At 35.5% G+C, this 23,811-nt stretch overlaps 4 protein-coding genes across 4 annotated transcripts; 2 read left to right on the top strand and 2 right to left on the bottom strand.

Moving 5' to 3' along the window:
* Positions 1-4,354: 4,354 nt before the first annotated feature.
* Positions 4,355-7,678, top strand: LOC18010427 (pto-interacting protein 1). Its single transcript, XM_006393404.2, has 8 exons — positions 4,355-4,484; positions 5,344-5,455; positions 5,541-5,791; positions 5,873-5,999; positions 6,119-6,392; positions 6,596-6,728; positions 7,031-7,117; positions 7,291-7,678. Exons 2-8 carry the CDS (start codon positions 5,374-5,376, stop codon positions 7,426-7,428), a joined length of 1,092 nt encoding a protein of 363 aa, XP_006393466.1. The 5' UTR covers positions 4,355-4,484; positions 5,344-5,373; the 3' UTR covers positions 7,429-7,678.
* Positions 7,679-8,058: 380 nt separating this feature from the next.
* On the top strand, positions 8,059-11,094 carry LOC18010428 (probable sugar phosphate/phosphate translocator At1g48230). The gene is made up of 10 exons (XM_006393403.2): positions 8,059-8,389; positions 8,548-8,789; positions 9,045-9,152; positions 9,294-9,325; positions 9,412-9,462; positions 9,615-9,676; positions 9,783-10,044; positions 10,277-10,542; positions 10,632-10,726; positions 10,826-11,094. The coding sequence occupies exons 2-10, from the start codon at positions 8,697-8,699 to the stop codon at positions 10,961-10,963; spliced, it is 1,107 nt and encodes a 368-aa protein (XP_006393465.1). The 5' UTR covers positions 8,059-8,389; positions 8,548-8,696; the 3' UTR covers positions 10,964-11,094.
* A 217-nt stretch (positions 11,095-11,311) lies between these two features.
* LOC18010432 (novel plant SNARE 12) lies at positions 11,312-13,891 on the bottom strand. Its single transcript, XM_006393402.2, has 10 exons — positions 13,581-13,891; positions 13,319-13,411; positions 13,128-13,221; positions 12,837-12,874; positions 12,596-12,696; positions 12,140-12,219; positions 12,001-12,057; positions 11,832-11,924; positions 11,682-11,756; positions 11,312-11,587 (listed from the first exon to the last, which is right to left on the bottom strand). Exons 1-10 carry the CDS (start codon positions 13,655-13,657, stop codon positions 11,486-11,488), a joined length of 810 nt encoding a protein of 269 aa, XP_006393464.1. The 5' UTR covers positions 13,658-13,891; the 3' UTR covers positions 11,312-11,485.
* Positions 13,892-19,929: 6,038 nt separating this feature from the next.
* On the bottom strand, positions 19,930-23,811 carry LOC18010431 (CBL-interacting serine/threonine-protein kinase 17). Its single transcript, XM_006393401.2, has 11 exons — positions 23,359-23,811; positions 23,022-23,084; positions 21,985-22,056; positions 21,779-21,886; positions 21,611-21,691; positions 21,343-21,522; positions 20,955-21,152; positions 20,755-20,859; positions 20,554-20,670; positions 20,307-20,444; positions 19,930-20,208 (listed from the first exon to the last, which is right to left on the bottom strand). The coding sequence occupies exons 1-11, from the start codon at positions 23,521-23,523 to the stop codon at positions 20,155-20,157; spliced, it is 1,281 nt and encodes a 426-aa protein (XP_006393463.1). The 5' UTR covers positions 23,524-23,811; the 3' UTR covers positions 19,930-20,154.

The following is a 23,811-nucleotide window of genomic DNA, read 5'->3' as shown; positions in this document are numbered from 1 at the left end:
TCACATTATGAGAAACAAAACGAAATATTTATTCTCAAGTGCTTTTTATTGTTGTCATTTTCTTGTTCTTATTTTACTATGGTTAGTGTTTTGATTTTATTTTCAGAATGATTATGGTTTTTAATGTTATGGATTGGTGATATTTTTGTTTTTGTTTTATGTCATTTGTTGGTTTAATACTTTAACGTTTTTTTCCTTTCTCCCTCTCCCCACAGATATACAATATCTTTTTAATAAACATGCTTTTAATAATATACTGGAAAAGTTCTGCTCTAGTTGTATTTAAAGTTTTGTTTAAATCTTAGTTATGAAATATGATTGTTGAGATTTAACATATTTGTTACATATTATAACATTATTTCTGCTTTAAATTTAGGAATTATATAATATTAGGAAAAAAATCATGATATACATAGATTTTGTTTTATTTTGTATCGTAATTAAATATATATTTTTAATTTAACTATCATTTTTGTTTTGTTTTTTTTTCCTTGATGACTCTAGTATCTCTTCAATCTATTGTTTTTTAAATTTTGCAACAATTTTGATTTTGCAATCGTTTTCAATTTCAACAGATTAATATTTTTAGTTTTTGTTTTTACAAATCTTTCAGATTCCATTTCTCTTTTTTTTTCTCCGTTTTTTTTCCTGTATTTTTGATAAATTGTTATCTCTTCAGTTATTTATTCAATGTCTTTGGGATTTTTATTTTTATAATTCTTATGTTTTTTCTTTGGTAGTTTAAAACTTTATCAACCAATTGTTTTTATTTTTGGCTTCATAATTTTTTTCTCAATTTCATTGATATAAAACTATCCTTGTTAATATGACGTTTATAAATCAAATTTAAATTTCATTTATTGTATCCTTATGATTCAATGATTTTAACATAGTTAAATTCAAAAATAACAATTTTTATATGTATTATTAGTTGTATACATATATATATATATATATATGAATATTTTATTTGTTATTAAATGATGATATGTCAATAATTGAAAAGTTCCCTTCATCTATTTATATATTAGATAACTAGTAAGCTAGTCTTTACCAAGCCGGCCATTTAGATTTATTCAGATTACCTGATTTGAGTTTTATTTTTATTTAATCAAATGTTAAATTATATTTAAAGTAAATTTTGCTTTTTAGATGATCCTTCTAAAAGATAGAAACGGAGAACTCGAACAATTTTTCTAGTTACTTCGTTCTTTATTTCTATTAAAAAGCTGTTTTTCACTTTTTATTTCCTACTAGATAAATAACCGCGTTACGCGCAGATTTATGTTTTAAATGTCATTCCTCAATGTTTTTTCGTGTATATTAGTTTTATTGTTTAGTATTTTGCATTTTTGTATATGTTACTGTAGTTTGATAATAGATATTTATTTGTTTAAGTATCTTTTAGGATGTGTGCCACTCTCGAGTTTGTAAATTGTCCATGTTTTTGCATATTCTTATACATTTGGGTTCATCTTTGCAATTTGTCTCAATAAAGAATAAGTTTATTTTCTTTTTTTTAAAAAGAATAAGTTTCTTTTTTGGTCAAGATAAAGAAGAACTTTTATACTCAATTTCCATGATATACTTTCTTCCTTGTTCATGAATGCAATATACAGTTTGAATTGTTTTTTCGGCTATGTAAAAGGTTTTTCGTTCTAAAACTGTAAGGAAAATTATACAAAAAGACGAATACATGCATAATATGTAGTGAAGTTTTTCTTTATATTTGTAACAACGACAAAGTTATAGACCATTATACTCAAAATTTATTTGCAAATGATCTCGACTAACTAAATAATCGAGTGAGAGTCATTGACATTGCTTATTCTGCTCTGAAGTCTGTACTAAATATCAGAAATGAACTCCAATCTTATAACACATGAACTGACCAAAATCACAACATAACTCTATCATAAGGTTCTTACCCTTTCGATTCTCCTTTTCTCTCTCTCTAATAATCCAACTTAATTTTCGAAGTAAGACTCCAAATTCGACTATAATGTGAGAGATTTGAGCTTAGGGTGATACCAAAAACAGATGAAAATATTAGAATGGAGAATATCCATAAGATGTTGTCGTCTTAGATGTTGTCAGCATCAAATTAGATGCTGTCGTTTCGTCTCAGATATGCTCGTTTTATCGCCTCCATCTGACAATGTCTAGACAATTTGTTCACAATGGCTGGTCTAACTTTGAAACCGGAATTGTAATTGCTCAGAGGCGGCGTTCCAGTGCCAAAATCGTAATTTCTTGAGTAAATTTAGTGTTTTTTTTTGGATTAAAGGCTTGAAGACATCTAAGGAGATCGAATCTGTACCTATGTTTTTAGCTTCTTTGCAATCTGAGTCAAATTTGGGAGTCAATTCGGAATCTGACAGAGTGAGTGGAGGAAGATGATTCCAGCGACAACTTATCCGATTGGCTTCAGCGACAACTTATTCCAGAGATTCGATGATTTTATCCAATTGGCTTCCAGCGACAACTTAAGCAATAAATCGTCTGCTTTCAGAGAAAGTGGGTTCTTCGTCTTGACTCTTGACAACATGAGAGAAGGTAGCGGATTCTTAGATATTTAGTTTTTTTTTAGATAGTTTAAAGATTGAGTTAAATGTTGTTGTGGTTAGTTTAAAGATTGAGTTAAATGTTGTTGTGGTTGGCTGAGGCGAAAAAAAAAAACTAAAGTGGACCAATCAAAAGGGGCTGATGTGTCGATGCTGGAGAGCCTCCTTCTCCTTTTATATATTAGATAAGATTTTTTAAATATTTATATATATAATTCTAAAATAAGTATGAAAAAACTGCATTTAATTTCTAAAGTAAGAAAACATAAAAGCAAAATCAAATTCAAACTCATATATGAATTCAAAAAAACAAAAGAGAAATCCAATCACAAGATAGCAAATAAATACTGTCTTGATCTTATCTATGTTGGTCATTGATTTCAAGCAAAACATTAACCATCATTATCTATATTAGTTAATGATCTCAATTTTCTTCACTTGTTCTGTCAGAGTGAACACTCTATATACGAACAAACTAAAAAAAAAAAAAAAATCTCCACACTTAGAATACCTCGATAAATCAATAAACCACAAAACTGAAAGTTTAATACAGCTTACCTTTAAAGAATTTTTCCAAGAAATTAGAAATTTTTAGATATTTTTTGCACTATTATTACACTGGAATGACTTAAACAGTTATATTTTACTTTAATTTTTTTTTGTTTACTATACATATTTATATATTATATATTAGTGTAATACAATCCACTAGAAAGTGCAGTAATTTCTCTAAAATACTTTAATTACATTGGATAATATTTATGATGTGAGGATATTCAACATTTCATTCACTCATTGTCTCAACTCGATTATTTTAAAATCTTATGGATTTTTTTTACACATAATTTATTAAATGTATTTTGAGTGTGAACATAATCCTATGAGTGTGAACATAATCTTATAAGTGTGAACATAATTTTATAAATGTTTCATTTACTATAGATTGGAGGATTCTTCAATTTTTCCTCTCAAGATGATGACACTTTAGGTCCATCAATCTCGAATTGAATCCTTCTCTAGGGTTAACAACTTACCAACTTGAATTTTGTATTATATATTAGATCCTTTTAACATTTGGAACTATTTCAAATTACATTCCCATAAGAAATATATTCCAGAGTTTTCAATACTTTTTATATTACTTCAACGTGTATTCACACTAACTTATTTCATCGTTTCGGTCGCTAACTTGTTTCTTAGATGCACCAGCAAGAATGAACGGTATATTAGACACTTTCAATTCGGCTGATGAATACCTCATCGAACCGACTATCAACAACAACAGCTTCAAAAACAACTTGGCCATGGTAACCTTCTTCTTGCAATCCTCGAACAACAGACGAGAAAACCTTGCAAGGGTCTACATCTCTAGGAACCACCACATTCTCACAATCCCATCAGACATAGATACACGAATTTCTGTAAGCTTTGCTGGCGAGATCTATTTAGATGATATTATAACTAACTTATTTCATTGTTATACGAGAGAAATATCTTTTACATGTAACTATATTTTAAATAAATCAACTTTTTTTTGTTTTCAATCGTTAAATTTGTTTCCCTATTTTATTGAATCTTTAGTTAAAGAATTAAGTAAGTGACTTACTTGAGAATACAGAAACTCAAAACACAAAGACCTTTCTTCTGTTTCAGTTTCAGTTCATTAGGGTTATTTTGGGGATTCGACTGTAATTCTAATATGTTTAAAGGGTAATTTGGGGTATATGATCGTAGTTAGACTCTGCCAAGTAAGTACCAAACAATGGTCATCAAAGATGTTTAAAAGTGTTTGACGATCGTCTTTAAACTCTTAAAAAAGAGTGAAAAGCAAAAACCATCAAAAAAGCGTCGACGCTAAGCAGAGAATTTCAAATTCTCTCCCTATCTCTCTAATCTCGAAGTTTTTTCTCGTTGCCAGAGGTAAAATGCTTTCTTCTTCTTCCTCTGTACGAGTTTTCCCTTTTGATACTTCCTTAAATGTCAAAAACACAACCTAATTAAGGAACTTCCTTTCGAGGGTTCCCAATTTCATGTCGATTTTGATGATAAATAACGGAATCTCAAATATTGATTAGTTTTTGCAGTTCGAATTTCGTTTCCTGGGTTGAGATTGTTGACTTGTGGAAATTTTAGGTCTACGGATCATTCTGTGTTAAGTTGTTGCCTGGTGCTTTGAAATTTTGATCGGTTTATGCTGTTCTGATGACGCGTGAACATGGAGGAGATGAACAATCTTCTTCTTCTGATATTGACTTTACTTTTGCAAAAAAATCAAAAAAAATATCGTTGATTTTCGATTATTCTGTCTTTCTAAATGCTCAAAACCTTATCCTGAAACTATTCTTTTGAAGTTCTCTGAAAGTTTCTTTTTTTTTTGTTTGAATTCTCTGCTGTACTGTAATTAGTATGAGAAAAGCATTAGCAACTATTATGTTTCGTATCTAAAAAAATATGCCTTATTGCCATTTTGCATTTTGCAATTTTCATCTATCATCTTAAATCCTGTTCTGCAACACCATTTACTGAACATTTGTGTCTTAACATGTTATCTATTCATGCACACAGCATGACTAGCACCTTACTCTGCAAAACTCTTCATTGACACATATCATTTTTCCATGTCACTGTTCAAAACTGCATACAGTTTGGTGGAAACTATAGTTTGGAGTGTTCTGTTTTGTTCAATCTCTTTGTCATAAATAAGTTTAATAATCTACTCAAACCTTGTTTTTTTTAAACTCTTTGCTGACACTTTTGTCTTCTGCGCACACTATTGCAGTTTAGTTATCTCTTGTGAGAGAAGACTGTAATGAGCTGTTTTGGTTGGTGTGGGAGTGATGATTTTCGTAAAGCTGCTGACTCCGGGCCAATGCCAGCGCACAACCCAGCAGGTTTTTCAGTTCCTATATCAACTTCATTACTTGCCAGTGTTTCTTTTTAGTGTCCATGCTTAATGGGATTTAAAATGTTGTAAAGGTTACAATGGAGGCCACTATCAAAGAGCTGCTCCCCTCATGAACCAGCCAGTAATTCAGATGCAGCCTGTTTCTGTACCAGCCATTCCAGCGGATGAACTGAGAGATATAACCGATAACTATGGTTCAAAGGCCTTGATCGGTGAGGGTTCATATGGAAGAGTGTTTTACGGTGTTCTTAAAAGCGGTAGTGTAGCTGCCATCAAGAAACTTGACTCTAGTAAGCAGCCTGATCAAGAATTTCTTTCCCAGGTAGAATGCTATAAAGTACACCATTCATTTGGGAATGTTCTGTCTATTTTTGTTTTGAAACTGATGTATAAACTGTAACAGGTCTCAATGGTTTCGAGATTGCGACACGACAATGTTATTGCACTTATTGGGTACTGTGTTGATGGTCCTCTCCGTGTTCTTGCTTATGAATATGCTCCTAACGGATCTCTTCATGATATTCTTCATGGTGAGTGATTAACGTAAAACCATTTATTGCATATGGAGCAGTCACTCAATACTTGAACATCTGGAAATTAAAGATACATAAGGAAGAAACTAATGAAACGTGGTGTCTCTTTGGTTCAGGTCGAAAAGGTGTCAAAGGAGCATTGCGAGGTCCTGTTATGACGTGGCAACAGAGAGTCAAAATCGCTGTTGGTGCAGCCAGAGGACTTGAGTACTTGCATGAGAAGGTGAACCCTCAGGTTATCCACCGAGACATCAAATCCAGCAACGTACTTCTGTTTGATGATGATGTTGCCAAGATTGCTGATTTCGATCTTTCTGATCAAGCCCCTGACATGGCTGCGCGCCTTCACTCAACTCGTGTGCTAGGAACCTTTGGCTATCACGCTCCAGAGTAATGACCCTTTTAGATATTTACATTATCTTGACTTCATTCAAAAAGTTTGGTTCTCATGCTCTAATGTTATGAGACACTAATTCACTCACTTGGATTTTCTTATCATTTTTTTTTCTTACCTTTACATTTTTTTCCCACCATATGTATCTCTTCTCACTGACGAATCGAGAGCTTAAACGTTTTGGGTTTATATATTTCAGATATGCAATGACAGGAACATTGAGCACAAAGAGCGATGTGTACAGTTTTGGTGTTGTTCTGCTGGAGCTCCTGACGGGTCGTAAACCAGTCGATCCTACCTTACCACGTGGACAACAAAGTCTGGTGACATGGGTAATGTGTAGTACAGCCTTCTCTGGTTCTGATTCTGGTGCATTAATTAGAGAAGCTTTTAAGAACACCATTTTTAAAAATAAATTACTCGACTCAGTCAGTCTGTTAACAATGAGTTAAAGGTTCAAAACGTCAATGAAACTTGGAATAAAAGAAAAAAAACCTCCTTAGGCCTATAGAATTGGAACTTAGTGTGTCAAAACAACGAAAGAAGCTTGAAAAAGTGAAAATCTGTGCGAATAGATTCATTAGAGACTCTAAATGTTTACTAGAAATGATAAAGACGTTGTGTGTTGTCTCAGGCGACCCCTAAACTAAGTGAAGACAAAGTGAAGCAATGCATTGACGCAAGACTACTCGGAGAATACCCTCCCAAAGCTGTTGCCAAGGTATTAACACCATAAACATTGCTTTATTCTCATTGTTTCAACTTTCATTGCAGCATAAAAGATGTAACTTAGAATATAACTTAAAGGACTAGTTATCTGCTGACATTAGAACCAAAAATAGCAAATTGAAACATTTCATGAGTCTGATTTTATGTGCCATATAAATTGATCAGCTAGCCGCGGTGGCTGCACTCTGTGTACAATATGAGGCAAATTTTAGACCAAACATGAGCATTGTGGTGAAGGCACTTCAACCTCTTCTAAACCCTCCTCGCTCTGCTCCACAGACTCCACATAGGAACCCTTATTGACCAAATATCTAAATCAAATTCTCATCTTCTTCATGATGATGATTCAATTGTGTATTCGTTTTTTTTTTCTGTTTGTATGTGTGTAAATTTCTATGTACTCTCATTAACTCTTTGTTCTAGCTGTGTATGTTTCTACATTTTTTCTGTATTATGTCTTGTAATTTGTGAATGGGAAGACAAGAAACCAAATTTTGTTTTCCTTATCGTTGAAACTCATTAGCAAATTCTGATACTAAAAAAAAAAACAAATTCTGATGCTACTACATTTTCTTAACATGATGTTTTGCTACATGTATAAATAAATATTAATATTATAGTTGTGGTGCTAATCTACATTTGTTGTTATCACTCTCCATTTAGTTCATTTTTCCTTAATTAGAATAAGTATCTAATTGTCCTCAGAAAAGAAGTCAAGTATCTAATTAAGATAGCCTAGGAACATAATGGGCCTATTCAGCCCAAATAATCCTAAACTAATTAATTAAGCTTAGGTAAATCAATCTCCCATCCAGGAGATGAAATCGTAGCCGTTAGATTTAGGATTTACGATGACGGACATTCATCTCTACCGTTAATTCGTTTCGTAAATTTTCTTACGTTTTACCTCGATAAAATCTATTCTTTTTTTTAAAGTTGTAAATCTCTCTCTTCTTCCCAAATGCAGCAAGCATTATATGCGCACACAGCACACAGTAGCTTCCCAGTTCTGACAAATTTCTACGTCCGCTTCCATTAAATAAAGAATCTTCTTCACTTTCTTCGTCGATTCGCCATCGAAGCTGTTACGCATTCCATCATCCTTTTCCTCTCACTTTCATTTAAATTCTTGTAGACTCCGGCAAAAAATCTCATCCCCAAGGTCTTCCTTCGTCTCTCTCTCTGATCCTTTCGCTAATGTTAAACTAGATTCGCGCGATTTCTTCAAAGTCGAGATTCGCATTTTTCGGCTTCTCGTATCGAGGTATTGATTACACTTCCTGCTCCTCGGATCTGATTGTGATCTCTCGATTTCTTAGTGATTTATGATTTTGGGGTTTTGTGTAGGTAACTCCCTTTTTGTGTAGTTAATTATCAAATGTGCGATGCAATTTATACTATTTTGGCTTTTGGATTTTTCAGTTTTCGTGTCATGGAATCTCTCTGCATCTGTTGCGTGCGGGATACTTCCCTTGTATTGATGTTGGTATTGTGACTATCGAACAACTGCTGCATCTACTTACGGTGATATCTTTGCTTTGCTTCTGAGAAGTGGAGAGAAGAAGAAAAAAATGGCGAAGATGATAAACAAGACGCTTGTGCTAACCTATATCTACTTACTGATCTACATTCTGCTTTCTTCTGGAGTTATACTGTACAACAAGGTGATTTCAGAAGCTACTTTACTTTGTGAAACGTATATGGTGTTTATGTAGATCTTTTTAGTTTGTGTATCTGTTATAGGCTTATCTCCGAACTTTAATTTGAGATGTGACTTGAAATGTTGTGCATATGAAATGAATCTATAGCCGATGACCTTTTCGTAGTCTTTGTTGTTGATTATAGCCATTTTTTTTTCCTGTTTTTGTTTTAGAGGCTGGCTTTAATTAGCTTCTATTGTTTTTGGATTTCATTTGCAGTGGGTTCTATCTCCGAAATACTTCAATTTTCCACTTCCTATAACATTGACAATGATCCATATGGGATTTTCTGGATTTGTGGCCTTCCTTCTTATTCGAGTATTCAAGGTATTCTGAACTCATAGTATAGCATTTGTTTAGATTATGCATCATGCTCATCTATGTGGAATTCGGCATATTTGACCTTCTTTTTGGATTCTTCGACTCCTTATAATGGTCAAGTAACAAGTATCTGCTTCTATAATGTAGGTTGTTTCTCCTGTTAAAATGACATTCGAAATGTAAGCCAGCTTACTATATTTTATCTTCCATTTCTGATGTAATTTCTATCATCTCTTTCTTTTTAACATATCTTCCTGGATTCCAGATATGTGACCTGTGTGGTACCTATAAGCGCATTCTTTGCATCCAGCCTCTGGTAAGTCTTTGTTCCATTTACAGTTTGACGTATTAGGTTTATAGATACTCTTTGTCTTATTACAGTACATTTCAAATGTTGAATTTGCCATTGCTTTTCCATACCTGCTGTCTGAACTGTCTCTTGAGTATTCTGATTACTCCCTTTTACAGGTTTGGCAATACTGCATATTTGCACATTTCAGTTGCCTTCATACAGATGCTCAAAGCACTAAGTATGTGAAAAACACACAACTTCCTTTTGACTCAAAACCTATATTAGTATATGAATCTTTGACCGTGTTTTGCGAAGCTTTCTAACACGTGAATATGGAATGACAGTGCCGGTAGCAACATTTATCATGGCCGTTGTTTGTGGCACTGACAAAGCAAGGTGTGACATGTTCATGAACATGCTGCTGGTCAGTGTTGGCGTTGTGGTATCCTCCTATGGTGAAATTAATTTCAATATAATTGGCACGGTCTACCAGGTCATGGGCATCTTTGCTGAAGCACTTAGACTGGTGCTAACTCAAGTTCTTCTTCAGAAAAAGGGCTTGACATTAAACCCTGTCACCAGCTTATACTATATAGCTCCGTGCAGGTAACACAGTTCAAAGTTTTCTTATTCAGCTAAGATAGAAACTCGTATCCAGTTCTAAATACTTTGTTTGACTTGATTTGACATTTCGGTCGTTGTTTGTCCTATAGTGTATTAGGTTGCATGTTTGTCAACATCATGTATTATTTGTGAAATTATTTCTTGCTAAGATGCAAAGAATCTCCTCTACATCACATTAAACATGCAGTCTTTTTCGTTGGTTTTTTTGGTGCAGCTTTGTTTTCCTGTCATTACCGTGGTATGTACTGGAGAAACCGAATATAGAAGTCTCGCAGATCCAATTCAACTTCTGGATCTTTTTCTCAAACGCTCTCTGCGCACTTGCCTTAAACTTCTCCATATTCTTAGTAATCGGAAGAACAGGAGCAGTAACCATCCGGGTTGCTGGCGTTCTCAAAGACTGGATTCTAATAGCACTCTCCACTGTCATATTTCCAGAGTCCACAATCACTGGTCTCAATATTATTGGATACGCAATAGGTTCGGTTCTTGATTTCATTACTGCTTTAGATAAGCTCTTAAAAAAATACCCATGTGCATTGTTTAATCACAACATCTTTTAAATGCAGCACTATGTGGGGTTGTAATGTACAATTACATAAAAATCAAGGACGTGAAAGCGACTCAACCAATTACTGACAGCCTCCCAGATCGAATCACAAAGGTACAATCAATCAATCTTTGTTAAAATAAATCATTTACTCTCTCCTTATCCTTGATTGTGTGTATATTTTCTTATGATTTGATATAAATAATTGAACAGGAGTGGAAGGAGAAGAGGTCGTCTGATGGGGAGAGTCCCAGAGGAGTAGAGCTTAACGATGAGGAAGCTCCTTTAATAACGTCGCGTTTGTCACATATTGGACGGACTCAGCTCGGAACGCACACAGCCGTTGTCTGAGCAACGTACAGATTAGAGAATATGAGACCCGTATGTTGTTTCAGTTCTCAGGTGAAAATGTCTTTTTTTTTTCTCTTTTGGAGCCCCAAACTCTTAAAAATAGAATTTACCTCCGGATTACTTAACAATGTTTTAGTTCTTAAGAAAAGAAAGAAAAAAAAAAACGCAATTGGCAAAATTATTTGTAGGGTCTCTGAAAGATATAAATGTTTTCACCAAACGCATTAAGCTCCAGACCCCGCTTGGTTTTTATGATACAGAAACAGTTCTGACTTGTGTGGCAGTAGCCCTGGATTTGCTTTGATTTGATTGATTTTGCCTTTGATATCATCAGTATTCAAGAGAATGGTCTCACTCTGGACTAATTGACATTGGTATAAAACTTATACAAAGCAGTTATAGTGTAAAAAGAATGATGATATTTTACAAAATTACTAAATCAAAACTCGGATGATTCAAATGACAATGAACAACACTGTGATGTGCAACAAATCCTCTGGATTCAGCCAAAAAGCTATTCTCTTATGTACTCTCTGGACTCCTCAAGTACAATAGCCTTCTCGATTGCGCTGGAGGAGCTAATCCAGGGATGTCTCTAATGTCTTTGTTGTTTGGGTTCACAATCTTCAGTTTTTTTTTGTGCTAAGTAGAGTTAGACTTTGCTTAAGGAACCCAAACATACGAATAAATAAATAGGAGAGTGCAAATGGTGATTTACCTTCACAACGATAATGGCTATAACACCACAGACAATCAGAAACAGGAACATCATTATGCATTTATCGGTAGCTACCTGAGACACACAAAAAACAAGAATCAGACACATTTCTAGCTTTAGCAGTGTGTGAGAATAGAGATGATACAAAACCTGTCTCCCTATCTCTTTCACCAACTGTGAGGCTTTCTTGATAGAGAACTGAATCGTGTCTAGATCGTTCACAACGCGGCCCATTTGATCCGTCTGTAAAAATTCCCAAGTCAGCGTATTATGGATTGTAGAGCCTCATGAAAATATCATGATGAGAATGGTGTTTTACCTGCCCCTTTAAATTAGCTGCGGTTTGAGTACCAATTTCCACTGTTTGATGCACAACCTGAAAAAGAGAAAACGCTCAAGTTTTACTAGAGACATTACATCAAAGACTTAAGTGGAATACACTTCTTACTGTAATTTACCTGTTTAGAGCGTTCAATAGCCTGGTCCGTCTCATCCATCCTTTTCATTCCAGCATCAACAAGCTCTTGGTTTGACATTGCTAAATATATACGATAAAATTAGAGTCATAACCAAAAGTTCCACATTTTTCCTATAGGGTAGTTCTCTAAGGATAACTTCAGTATTGGAACACACTTCAATCTGGACGATAAAACTTACTGACACAGCCAACATAAAACCCGATTATAATGTGAGAAAGGTAACCGTTACAGTCCTATATTACCTTCCACTAGAAATTTACTGAGACGCATGAACTGATGATTAGCCCATAGTGCACAATTAAACTATCCTACATATTTAAGTATATGCAGCACCAAACAGTTTAAGCATCCCAAATGTCAATTTTCTTTAGCAAATTCATATTCTGGTTGCAGAAGAAATTCAAGAGAATACACAACCCATATAGACGGACTCACACGAAGCCATTTGGACGTTTTCTTCAGCTGTGGGTTCACCGCTGACTCCAGCTCCCGCGTCAAAAAGTTCAACTTTCTTGTTGCCGAGTGTATTCAAGTACCTGAAGTCACCCAACGAATAAACATGTATTGACACATTCCAGTCTATCTTACATACATTTACTAAAAGGATAGGTGTGATAAAATCACGTATAGGAACAGCCAATTGCATTTTCTTGGAAGTGACATGATAGGTACTTACGTTTTTCTTAGAGCAACATAAGAGTTGAGTTCCTTAATCTGCCACATAAATCGTTTGAAATATCAACGAGGAGATTTTGAAAAAGGCATAGAAACCAAATACAGGCAAGAAACTAAAGGAGAGAGAGAGAGAGATCGAGAGGTTCACAGTAATTGCTCACAGAATCTATTACACTAAACTATTCCAATGACTACTTCAGAAGTTTTACACTAACTAGAATCTCAAAAGTATTAGAACCTCCATAAATTTCATTAAACACACAGATTCAATACGATAAGAAAGTAAACTCACCATAGATTGTTTCTCATCATTCAATTGCTTATTTACTTCAGGAGAATTTCGAGCTTCACCATCTTTGAGTTCACGATCGAACTCCTTAACCAACCTAACGTAGTAAACCACATTATTGCATTACAAGGTCACAGATTCTTCAACTGTGGAGATTAAAAGCCATTATTCAAAACTCTCTATTTAAAAAACACCTTTTACATTCCCTCATCTTCTCTGCAAGTTCTTCCAATTGCTTGCTTTGTCTATTTGAATCCTTGATCTTATCCAACCTCTGGAACCCATTCCTGCAAAACAGATGTTGAATTTCTCGCTCATATCGAATCTTAATCCGCCTCTATATTCTACTTGGAGGAGCAGCGAAATCGAATTCTAGATTCCTAAGCAAATTCTACAGTTTTTGTGACCACATTGGAAAATGCACAGTCTAATGAGAAAAATTTGGAGAAAGCATACGCGAGGACTCGGAAAAGGTCACGGATTTCTCCATGGATCTGCTCCAAATGAGGGCTCATCGGAATTTCGGACGCCATATCTGCCGGAGAAATTCAGATTCCGGCGAAGACAGAAAAAAAGCGCCGGAATTTTCCCCTAACAATTCGGCGAGAACCCTAAGAGCAAACCCAGGAATCCTTCCCGCTCGAAAAAAAAATGCTTCACAGCATCAAATTCATCTAAGAAGAAAAAGGAGAATAGAGAAACCCTAATTTAAAGAACACGAAAAAAGGAAAAAGATCGGAGAACGAAAACGCGGCAGAGCTCTTCGAACGGAAAAGAAAAAGAGAATTGAGTCAGTGAGGGCTATATTGTCATTGTGATTATTTGAAAAAAAAACATAAATAATTTAATTTTGTTAATAAAAAATTAAATTTAAAACAAGATTTGACAGCGAAGCTCCACCACGTTTTCGATATAGCCGTTTGATGAAAAAAATTTGAAAGTGTCGTCCACATTGTGTTACATTCATACCACCCTGTCCCTAAAAGGACCTACTCTCACCTACACAATCTCTTAACCAATTATTAGTGTGTATATAGTCAATATACCTGTACATATTAGTTTCGGTTTAAGGGCTCTGAAATGTCCGGTTTATAATATAAATTATCGGTTAGCTTTGGTTAAGTTTTGTAGCTTGTATATAAGTATTATAGCAACCATTTTGGTAAATCAATGAGAATCGGTTCCTTAACAAACTTCTTCTCTCTGGAATCGCTTTGCTAATATGGTATCAGAGCTCTTTCTGCTCGATCTTCTCTGATTTCATCTTCGATTCTCCATTTTCTCTTCGTTTTCACCGATTATTTTGAGATCTAAACTCGAATCCGTGCTTGAATTGAACTCTAGAAGCTCCGATTCTCTTCGCGACTTTCAAATTGGTGTTCATCAACACATTTTCTTTTTTGATCCGCGATAATGGCGAAATAAGGGAAGAAATCTCTTGGTCAAACTTCTCCGACATCTGCAATCTCTCCAGTGAAGACTCGAGCTAGTTTTCGAGCTGATTTACTTCCTCAGGAAAATTCCAAAGATGCAACTATCTCTCATCTCCCAATCCCAGTTACATGGGCTAGATCTGGACCGACGAGATCTGCAATGGACTCATTCGACAATGTTCATAGTCCGTTCTTTCTTCACTCGGCCGATCATCCAGGTTTATCCATCGTTTCTCACATTCTTGATGGAACAAACTACAACACTTTGGTCGATTGCGGTGAAGATGAGCTTAGATGCGAAGAATAAGTTGAGCTTTGTAAATGGAAGCTTACCTAGACCTAATGAGGATGATGAATCTTTTAAGATCTGGAGTAGATGCAACAGTATGGTTAAGGCTTGGCTATTGAATGTGGTTAACAAAGAAATCTATGATAGTATTCTGTACTATGAAGATGCAACCGAAATGTGAAATGATCTATTCTCAAGGTTTCGTGTTAGTAATCTTTCGTGGAAATATCAACTCGAACAATCCATCATGACGCTTAAGCAAGGCAACCTAGAACTCTCTGCTTATTACACCAAGAAGAAGACTCTTTGGGAACAATTGGCAAACACAAGACTATCCACTGTCAAGAGATGTAATTGCGATCATGTTCAAGAGCTATTGGAAGAGGCAGAGACCAGTCGAATCATACAATTCCTTATGGGAATGAACGACAAGTTTGCCAACATAAGAGGTCAGATACTAAACATGAAACCGAGACCAGGATTAACAGCTATCTATAATATGCTTGATCAAGATGAAAGTCAGAGAACTGTAGGAGGCATTTCTCCACCTCCATTCTCTAATCCTACTGCCTTTCAAGTTCAAGCATCTTCGGCTGATGATCAGACTCATGCGCTCTTGGTTCAGAACAGTTACCAGAAACCTAAATGTTCAACTGTCACAAGACTGGTCATGTTCAGGATAAATGCTACAATCTCCATGGTTATCCTCCAGGATCTACTCCAAAATGGAAGAAACCTCAAACGGTTGCTGCAACCAACCTCACCACTGCACCTTCGATTCAATCTAATTCTGAACTGAGTGCTGAAAAGGGGACTTCCACATATGGAGACATGTCAACAGATCAAATTCAGACGATGATTTCGTTTCTCAGTTCCAAGCTTCATACTTCATCTGCAGAAGGTATATCGGATAAGGCTTGTTCTTCGACTTCAAACTCTGCACCTGTTATCTCACAGATTTCAGGTACATTTCTCAGTCTATACTCCAATGCTTATTATGACATGCTTGTTTCTTCCATATCTACAGAACCAGCAGTGTCTCTTAGTGCTTGGGTTATAGATTCAGGGGCTACTCACCATGTCACTCACCATAAGAATCACTATATAGCCTATAGACCTCTGGAAAACACCTTTGTCACTTTACCAAATAGTTATACTGTTAGGATAGAGGGCATATGACTCATTCAATTGTCTGATGCTATTATATTGCATGATGCCTTATACATTCCTGAATTCAAGTTTAATCTGATCAGTGTCAGTGTGTTAACTACACGTTTAAAGTCTAAAGTTAGCTTCACATCTGATGCATGTTTAATTCAGGAACTTATTCGGGAGTTGATGATTGATCAAGGTAGTCAAGTTGGGAATTTATATGTTTTGGATGTTGATGAATCAAGTTATTATGTTTCTTTAAAAGGTACTACTCACACTTGTTCTGTTGCGCCTGTTTGTTCTAGTTTCAAAGTTAATAGTGATACATGGCATAAGAGATTAGGCTATCCTTCTCAATCTAAACTGGCTGTATTGTCTGATGTATTGAGTTTAAGGAATATTAATAAAGATCATTCTCACGTTTGCCACATTTTTCACTTGTCCAAACAAAAGCTTTACCATTTGCATCTCGTCAAAACATGCGTACTGAACCGTTTGCTCTAGTACATATTGATACTTGGGGTCCATTTTCGGTTCCCACTGTTGATGGTTATCGATATTTTTTAACCGTAGTAGATGATTTTAGTAGAGCAACATGGATTTATTTGATGCGAAACAAGTCTGATGTTTTACAAGTCTTCCCTGGTTTCATATCAATGGTTGAAACTCAATCTAAAACTAAATTTCAATCTGTTCGTTCTGATAATGCTCATGAATTGAAATTTGTGAACTTGTTTTCTGAAAAAGGCATAGTTGCATATCACTCTTGTCCTGAAACACCTGAGCAAAACTCAGTTGTAGAAAGGAAACATCAGCACATATTTAATGTAGCTAGAGCCCTGTTATTCCAAACAAATGTTCCTCTTGAATTTTGGGGTGATTGTGTGTTGACCGCAGTGTTTTTAATAAATAGGTTACCCACTCCAGTTTTAGGGAACAAGTCTCCATATGAGAAACTAGTTGGTAAATCTCTGGATTATCAGGATTTAAAGAGTTTTGGTTGCTTGTGTTACAGCTCTACATCTCCTAAGAATAGACATAAGTTTTAACCTAGAGCTAAGGCTTGTGTTTTTCTAGGATATCCGGCGGGTTATAAAGGGTACAAGCTTTTAGATATAGAGACACATGCTGTTTCTGTCTCGAGACATGTCCTTTTTCATGAGGATATTTTCCCTTTTGTATCTTCTAAAATCACTGATGGTACAAAAGATTTCTTTCCTCATTTTCATTCTCCTGCTCCCACAGATGATCATTTGCCTCTAGTGCATTCATCTTCCGATGCACATCAGTCCCTTGATGTGTCATCTTCTGAGGTTATTACTCATTCTGAGTCTAACTCTCGCAGACAAAAGAAACCTCTCAAACACTTGCAGGACTTTCATTGTTATACTATTACTAGTACTCTTAAATATCATATATCAAACTATATTTCTTATTCATATATCTCTGAACCTTTTCGTGCTTTCATAAACACCATCACCAACCAAATTGTACCACAAAGATATTCAGAAGCCAAGAAATATCAGGTATACTGTGACGCAATGAAGGAGGAGATTGGTGCAATGAAACGAACTCACACCTGGACTCAGGGCCGGCCCAATAGGTTTTGGCGCCTAAAGCCCAAAGATTTTTTTTAAGCCCTTTATTAATAAAAATTTACAAAGTAACAGCGCTTAGATTTGAACCATGTTCCTATACCTCATATTCTCACCTGCTAGCCACTGCACTACACTCAACTTTCAGAAGTTTGCTGCCCTTAATTTTAGATATATTTTTTTGCGCCTAAAGCAAGGGTTTTACTAGCCTTACCCAGGGCCGGCCCTGCCTGGACTGTATGTGCTTTACCACCTGGAAAGATTCCCATTGGTTGCAAATGGGTTTTTACGGTTAAGCATCACGCAGATGGGAGTATAGAGAGATATAAGGCAAGACTTGTTGCCAAGGGATATACACAGCAAGAAGGGTTGGATTATGAAGAAACTTTCTCCCCTGTTGCCAAGTTAGCAACTGTTCGAATGTTGTTCCTTCTTGCAGCTAAGATGAATTGGTCTGTGAATCAGCTTGACATATCAAATGCATTCTTAAATGGTGACCTTGATGAAGAAATTTATATGAAGGTACCACCAGGATATGCAGATTTACAAGATGATCCAATGCCTTCAAATGCAGTTTGCAGACTTCATAAATCGATTTATGGTCTGAAACAAGCTTCTCGCCAATGGTTCTTGAAGCTGTCTTCTGCGCTTTGTGGGATGGGTTTTGAAAAGTCAGTTGGAGATCACACATTATTCATCAGGTGTAAGAACAATGTGTTTTTAGCTGTGTTGGTATACGTTGATGACATTTTGATTGTCAGCAACAATGATGAGTTAGTTCGGGTATTCAAAGATGAACTTGCTGCTCATTTCAAGCTTCGTGATTTGGGGACAGCAAAGTACTTTCTGGGAATTGAGATTGCAAGCTCTTCTCGAGGTATCTTTCTCTGTCAACGAAAATATACATTGGAGCTATTGAATACTACTGGATTTCTTGGATGCAAACCATCAAGTATTCCTTTGGATCCAAGTGTCAAATTGTCTAAGGACAAAGGCATTCCTGTTGAAGATCCATTGCAATACAGAAAGCTGTTGGGAAAGCTCAAGTATTTGCAAATCACAAGGCCAGACATTTCTTATGCGGTGAATACTCTATGTCAATTCTCTCATGATCCAAGAGATATTCATCTTACTGCAGTGCATAAAGTATTAAGATACTTGAAGGGCACCGTCGGTCAAGGTTTATTCTATCCTGCAGACAACAACTTTGATCTCAGAGGCTTTGCAGATTATGACTGGGCTGCTTGTGTAGATACTCGAAGATCTGTCTCAGGGTATTGTATGTTCATTGGTGATTCTTTGGTTTCATGGAAATCGAAGAAGCAAAATACCATTTCTTGTAGCACAGCAGAAGCCGAGTTCAGAGCAATGGCACTTGCTACGAAAGAGATGATATGGTTATCTCGGATCCTCACAGATTTGAAAGTTCCATTTCAACCACCTGCTTATCTCTACTGTGATAATACTTCCGCTCTTCATATTGCCAATAACTCAGTTTATCACGAGCGAACCAAGCATGTGGAATTGGATTGTTACAAGATAAGAGAAGCGATTGATGCTGGTTTTCTCAAAACTATGTATGTGAAAACAGGTAATCAACTCGCCAATGCTTTAACTAAAGCCTTGCATCCTGGTCCTTTCCGAGAACTTACAGCCAAGATGGGAGTTAGCAACATTTTTGCACCTCCATCTTGAGGGAGGCTATTAGTGTGTATATAGTTAATATACTTGTACATATTAGTTTCGGTTTAAGGGCTCTGGAATGTTCGGTTTATGATGTAAATTATCGGTTAGCTTTGGTTAAGTTTTGTAGCTTGTATATAAGCATTGTAACAACCATTTTGGTAAATCAATGAGAATCGGTTCCTTAACAAACTTCTTCTCTCTGGAATCGCTTTGCTAATACCAATTAAATTCAATTGCGAATCATTCCACTCATTATTGATTTTTATTACAGTTAAGTTCGATCACTTATAGACAAGTAAAAGTCCCTAATTTGCAAACACTCTTTTGAAGGAACTAACGTCACATAGTAATCAAAACCAATATTTACTCGTAAATGAACAAAACCAAACACCCTTTTGAAGTAATGAATGGCTTTGATCTAATTCAGGTATATATAGCAAGAGCCAAAGAGAATCATCACACATTCACACTCATAATAGGACATATAAAGTGTCAAGTTTGTGAGATTGAAATTAAAACGTAGTTCTGATAACATATTAGTAAGTATAAGTTTTACTCACATCCAAAAATTAGCTTAAGAATTTAGGATTGCCACAAACTTCTTTTGTATTATTATTTACAAATTCCTCAAAGTCGGAGAAACACGTTTCTAACATAATATATGCTTAATTTATCTATTACTTGCTTATGTACAGATTTAGAGACAATCTACTGCTTTTACAAAAGAATATGATTTTTTTTTTTTGGGGGGGGGGGGGGTGGCTAATGTACCAAATTTATACAAAGAAATCTTTTTTAAAAAATTATTTACATAAACCCTTGACGCATCCGGGTTCGAGTTTCGATTATAATAGACATTTTGTTCTGCTGGCTGGCTACGTTAATAGCTGCGATGATGTGCCCAATTCGTTTAATAATCTTTCATACAACTGCACCAACCCAAAAAACAATAAGCCACTACTTTGGATTAAGACTGAAGAAAGATACACAGTCACACACAGAGACCAGTTACTAAAAAATACATTACCTCTTTATATAGAAACGAATCGCCATGTGATTTTCTTAGTTCAACCACATTCAGCGACGGAATTACCTCGAAAACCTCAGCTGTTACCGATAAACCGCCTCTCCCTGTTCGAATGCTTTCTTCTTTGATTGCTTTTAACTGAAGCAACATCAGTTCTCAGATTTACAAACCACTAAAAACTACTTGCCAACATCTCAAGTAGCAGACAAGAGTAATTAAGAAGAAGTGAGCACAAAAGATATCTAACCATTGTGTATTTCTTGTGTACGCAGAAACCCATTTCTATTAGGATTGTTTTGATTTTCTCCAGCACCTCTATAGCTAACCTATTTGACGTGAATCTTATCTGCCTCTCTGACACTTTCTGAACCAGTGCACAAAAACATTTGATTGTGAGCAAAGACCAATCTTGATCTGAGTTTAAACGAGGACAAGAATGTACCTTTACCTCTATCTCAAATAAACCAGAGAGGTCGAGAAACGATGACATTCCTATCAACTGAAACGCGTTGATGATGGTGGGAGAATCAGGGCTCTTCTCATCCTCAGATCCCTTCATTATAAAAACCACAAAAAAAAAAATACATTACTTTGAGCAAGGCAATGCACATAAGAACCAACATGATGAGAGACAACATATATTCTTACATATTCTTGAATTAAGGATGCATCATCATCATCATCATCATCGCAATGTGACGGAATGTAGCCGTGTTTGAACCAGTCATTGGCCTTTATACCAGCGATTGTCATCCTCGTGACCGGATTTGGATCGAGCATTCTCTTGATCATGGTTTTAGCACCTGGTGATATCCATCTAGGTATTGGAGGGTCCCCTTTGACTATCTGAAAGAATATGATAATCTTTTGAGTTTATTTCTTCAAGCATCTAATATTCCTAAGAAAATATGAAAACAGGGACTTCTCTAGTAAACAGTCCAATTCATTTATGGCAATATATGATCCAAAATGCTAAGAACTGACCGTTATTTAATAAGTAAACTACATTTGAAAACAGAGGAAACAAAAGAAGTACCTTCCGGCAAAGAACGGCGAGGTTTGTATCATCAAAAGGGAGACATCCAGTAAGAATAACATACAAGATTACTCCACACGACCATATATCTGATGCTGCACCATCATAGCCCTTATTAGCTAGAACCTCAGGCGCGACATAGTTAGGACTACCACAGGTTGTATGTAGCAGCCCATCTTCCTAACATGTCAAAACCCAAAAACAAAATGTTGGACACATGGGTTTCTTTTCTGCTGATGAATATAGATTTAGGAATTTTGGCAATTACCCTTAAATGCTGAGGCAGAGCACTAAGTCCAAAATCAGTGATCTTAATGTGCCCCTTCGCATCAAGAAGAACATTCTCTAGCTGCAGCAAGTGTGTATCATCTCCCATAAGGATATTTTTTTAAAGTTTAAAGCTTTTGGTGTTTCAAGAAAACTTGTAGACACATACCTTGAGATCTCTGTGGAAAACGCCCTTGTTATGACAGTAGCTTATTCCATCAATCAACTGCTGAAATAATTTTCTTCCTTCTGTTTCCGAAAGCTTTCCTTTGGAGACCTGAGACATGACACATGAGAGCATATTTTGAGACTAGAAATATTACAAAACTGTTGGCTAACTAAACCAACTGTTAGTGGAGCAAACAGAAATCTTACAATTCTGTCAAATAAGTCTCCTCCAGTGACACATTCCAGGACCATGTAAATCTTGGTTTTGCTAGCCAAGACCTGTAAGTGGATGATTAAGAATTGGCATATCAAAGAGATTGTAATCTATTTAATTAGGATTTAAAAAACAACTTGGAAACCCTAATTAGGATGAACAAAAGTTATCACAATTATTAGGAAAGAAACGTGGACTAAGTCTCTGTAAATTCAACATTCAAAAACCAACTATTTGGTTACGTAAGAGAAAAGTAATCTTCAATTTAGACGAACGATAATTGGTTTTGAAAAATGTTAGAAGTCGGCAATAATCGTACCTGCAAAAACCCATTATACTTACAAAGTATTTGATAAAGTGGGGTTCGTGTAATAATAGTCTTGAAAACGAGTTTTACTGGGTTTACGTAGCTCCCAAGGATTAATTAGTTCTAATGAGGTCTACATGACAAGACTAGACCCTTTTTTTTTGTTTTTTCTTAAGACTGATATTTAATCTAAATATGAGGCAATTTTGATGATTATTATCATTATCCAAAATCATTATCATTATTCAAAATCTAATGGTCAATTTTTGGGACCGACCTCATAATTGAATTGGTCAGGGAGGGTCATCAAATCTATCGCCAGCCAAGTGATTATAAAAAACTCACGAGGAAAAAATATTTTAAAAGTTGAAGAAATTAGTTTATACGTTACGCGTGGCTGGCTATTTAGCAACGTGAAAAGGGAGATTACGTGTTTACGATTTAAAAATTAGGAAACCAAAAAGGATCAACTAATCATAATGACTTTTAAGGTACTCCTCCGCAAGCAAACAAAAAAGTTTCAGATGATTACCGTGATTTAATGCATAATCTATCGTCGGACAAAATATTCTAATTGTTTTGACAAATTATACAGCAAATCTGATACCGAAATCATAGAATTGGATTTCCTTAAACTAAGTTATCAAATAATTAATTCCATGATTAACATAGATTTTCAATAATCCAAGCTTTTCCATTAAATTAAACAAAACAGTTAATTACCTCATGTATTCTGACAATATTTGGATGCTTTAACACTTTCAATGTTCGGATCTCTCTCTTAATCTGTCAAAAATGGGTAAGAGTTCGAAAATTCACCGTTAATCAATTCTTTCAATGAAGAAAACAAATCAAACTGAGAAATTGGATATGTGCAAACAACACTACTACGAACAAGAGCTAGTGCGGAGTGTTTATAGCTATCTTCTGATATCATATATGATATATATATATATATATATGTAAATTCGGTATCATCGCATTAAATTTTTAAAAACCGTTTTAGGTATCTCTTCTACTTCTTGTTGAGGAAAAAGTAGTAGATAGAAGATTGGAAAACCTGAAAGGAGACGTTGAGACGAGTGATACGCGACTTGTCGATGATTTTGACGGCGAAAGATTGGCCGGAAAAAATATCTCTAGCGAATTTGACTTTTGCAGAGTTTCCCTCTCCAAGCGTCTTCCCAAGCTCGTATTTCCCAACACGCATTCCCTTCGTCACCATCCAAAACAAACGAAGAAACTTTCTAAATCGATCCGATTCTATCAAAACCAATCGATCTGTTGCCCCCCAATTTCTCTGATCCGATTAGGAGTTGAGCAAATGAGACTAATAATAAGCTATGAGTCTATGGCTATGTATAAGACTGAGATTGAGGAGAAGAAGAGAAGAAGTGGCGGCTAAAATTTGGAGAGAAGAACACGCCACTCCCCTTTGCTTCCTCGTCCTCCCTTTCTTCTCTGTAATTTCAATTGAATTTTTTTTTGGTTTTCTCGGGAAATGAAATATCCT

The sequence above is a fragment of the Eutrema salsugineum genome, unplaced genomic scaffold (assembly GCF_000478725.1).
Source record: "Eutrema salsugineum unplaced genomic scaffold, Eutsalg1_0 scaffold_7, whole genome shotgun sequence".
Taxonomy (NCBI): Eukaryota; Viridiplantae; Streptophyta; class Magnoliopsida; order Brassicales; family Brassicaceae; genus Eutrema; species Eutrema salsugineum.
The sequence above is the reverse complement of the archived record's forward strand: the minus strand, read 5'-3'. Positions and strand labels throughout refer to the sequence as shown.

Coding starts and splice junctions, on each gene's coding strand:
- LOC18010431 (XM_006393401.2), bottom strand. CDS start 23,523: ATGGTGACGAAGGGAATGCGTGTTGGGAAATACGAGCTTGGGAAGACG. Junction 21,887..21,984: donor GAGACTTATTTGACAGAATT/GTAAGATTTCTG, acceptor GTCATGTCTCAG/GTCTCCAAAGGAAAGCTTTC. Junction 20,209..20,306: donor ATTCGTTTCTATATAAAGAG/GTAATGTATTTT, acceptor GGGTTGGTGCAG/TTGTATGAAAGATTATTAAA.
- LOC18010428 (XM_006393403.2), top strand. CDS start 8,697: ATGGCGAAGATGATAAACAAGACGCTTGTGCTAACCTATATCTACTTA. Junction 8,790..9,044: donor GAGTTATACTGTACAACAAG/GTGATTTCAGAA, acceptor TTTCATTTGCAG/TGGGTTCTATCTCCGAAATA. Junction 10,045..10,276: donor TACTATATAGCTCCGTGCAG/GTAACACAGTTC, acceptor TTTTTGGTGCAG/CTTTGTTTTCCTGTCATTAC.
- LOC18010432 (XM_006393402.2), bottom strand. CDS start 13,657: ATGGCGTCCGAAATTCCGATGAGCCCTCATTTGGAGCAGATCCATGGA. Junction 12,220..12,595: donor AAACGTCCAAATGGCTTCGT/GTGAGTCCGTCT, acceptor GTATATATTTAG/CAATGTCAAACCAAGAGCTT. Junction 12,058..12,139: donor CTATTGAACGCTCTAAACAG/GTAAATTACAGT, acceptor TCTCTTTTTCAG/GTTGTGCATCAAACAGTGGA.
- LOC18010427 (XM_006393404.2), top strand. CDS start 5,374: ATGAGCTGTTTTGGTTGGTGTGGGAGTGATGATTTTCGTAAAGCTGCT. Junction 5,456..5,540: donor GCCAGCGCACAACCCAGCAG/GTTTTTCAGTTC, acceptor AATGTTGTAAAG/GTTACAATGGAGGCCACTAT. Junction 6,393..6,595: donor TTTGGCTATCACGCTCCAGA/GTAATGACCCTT, acceptor TATATATTTCAG/ATATGCAATGACAGGAACAT.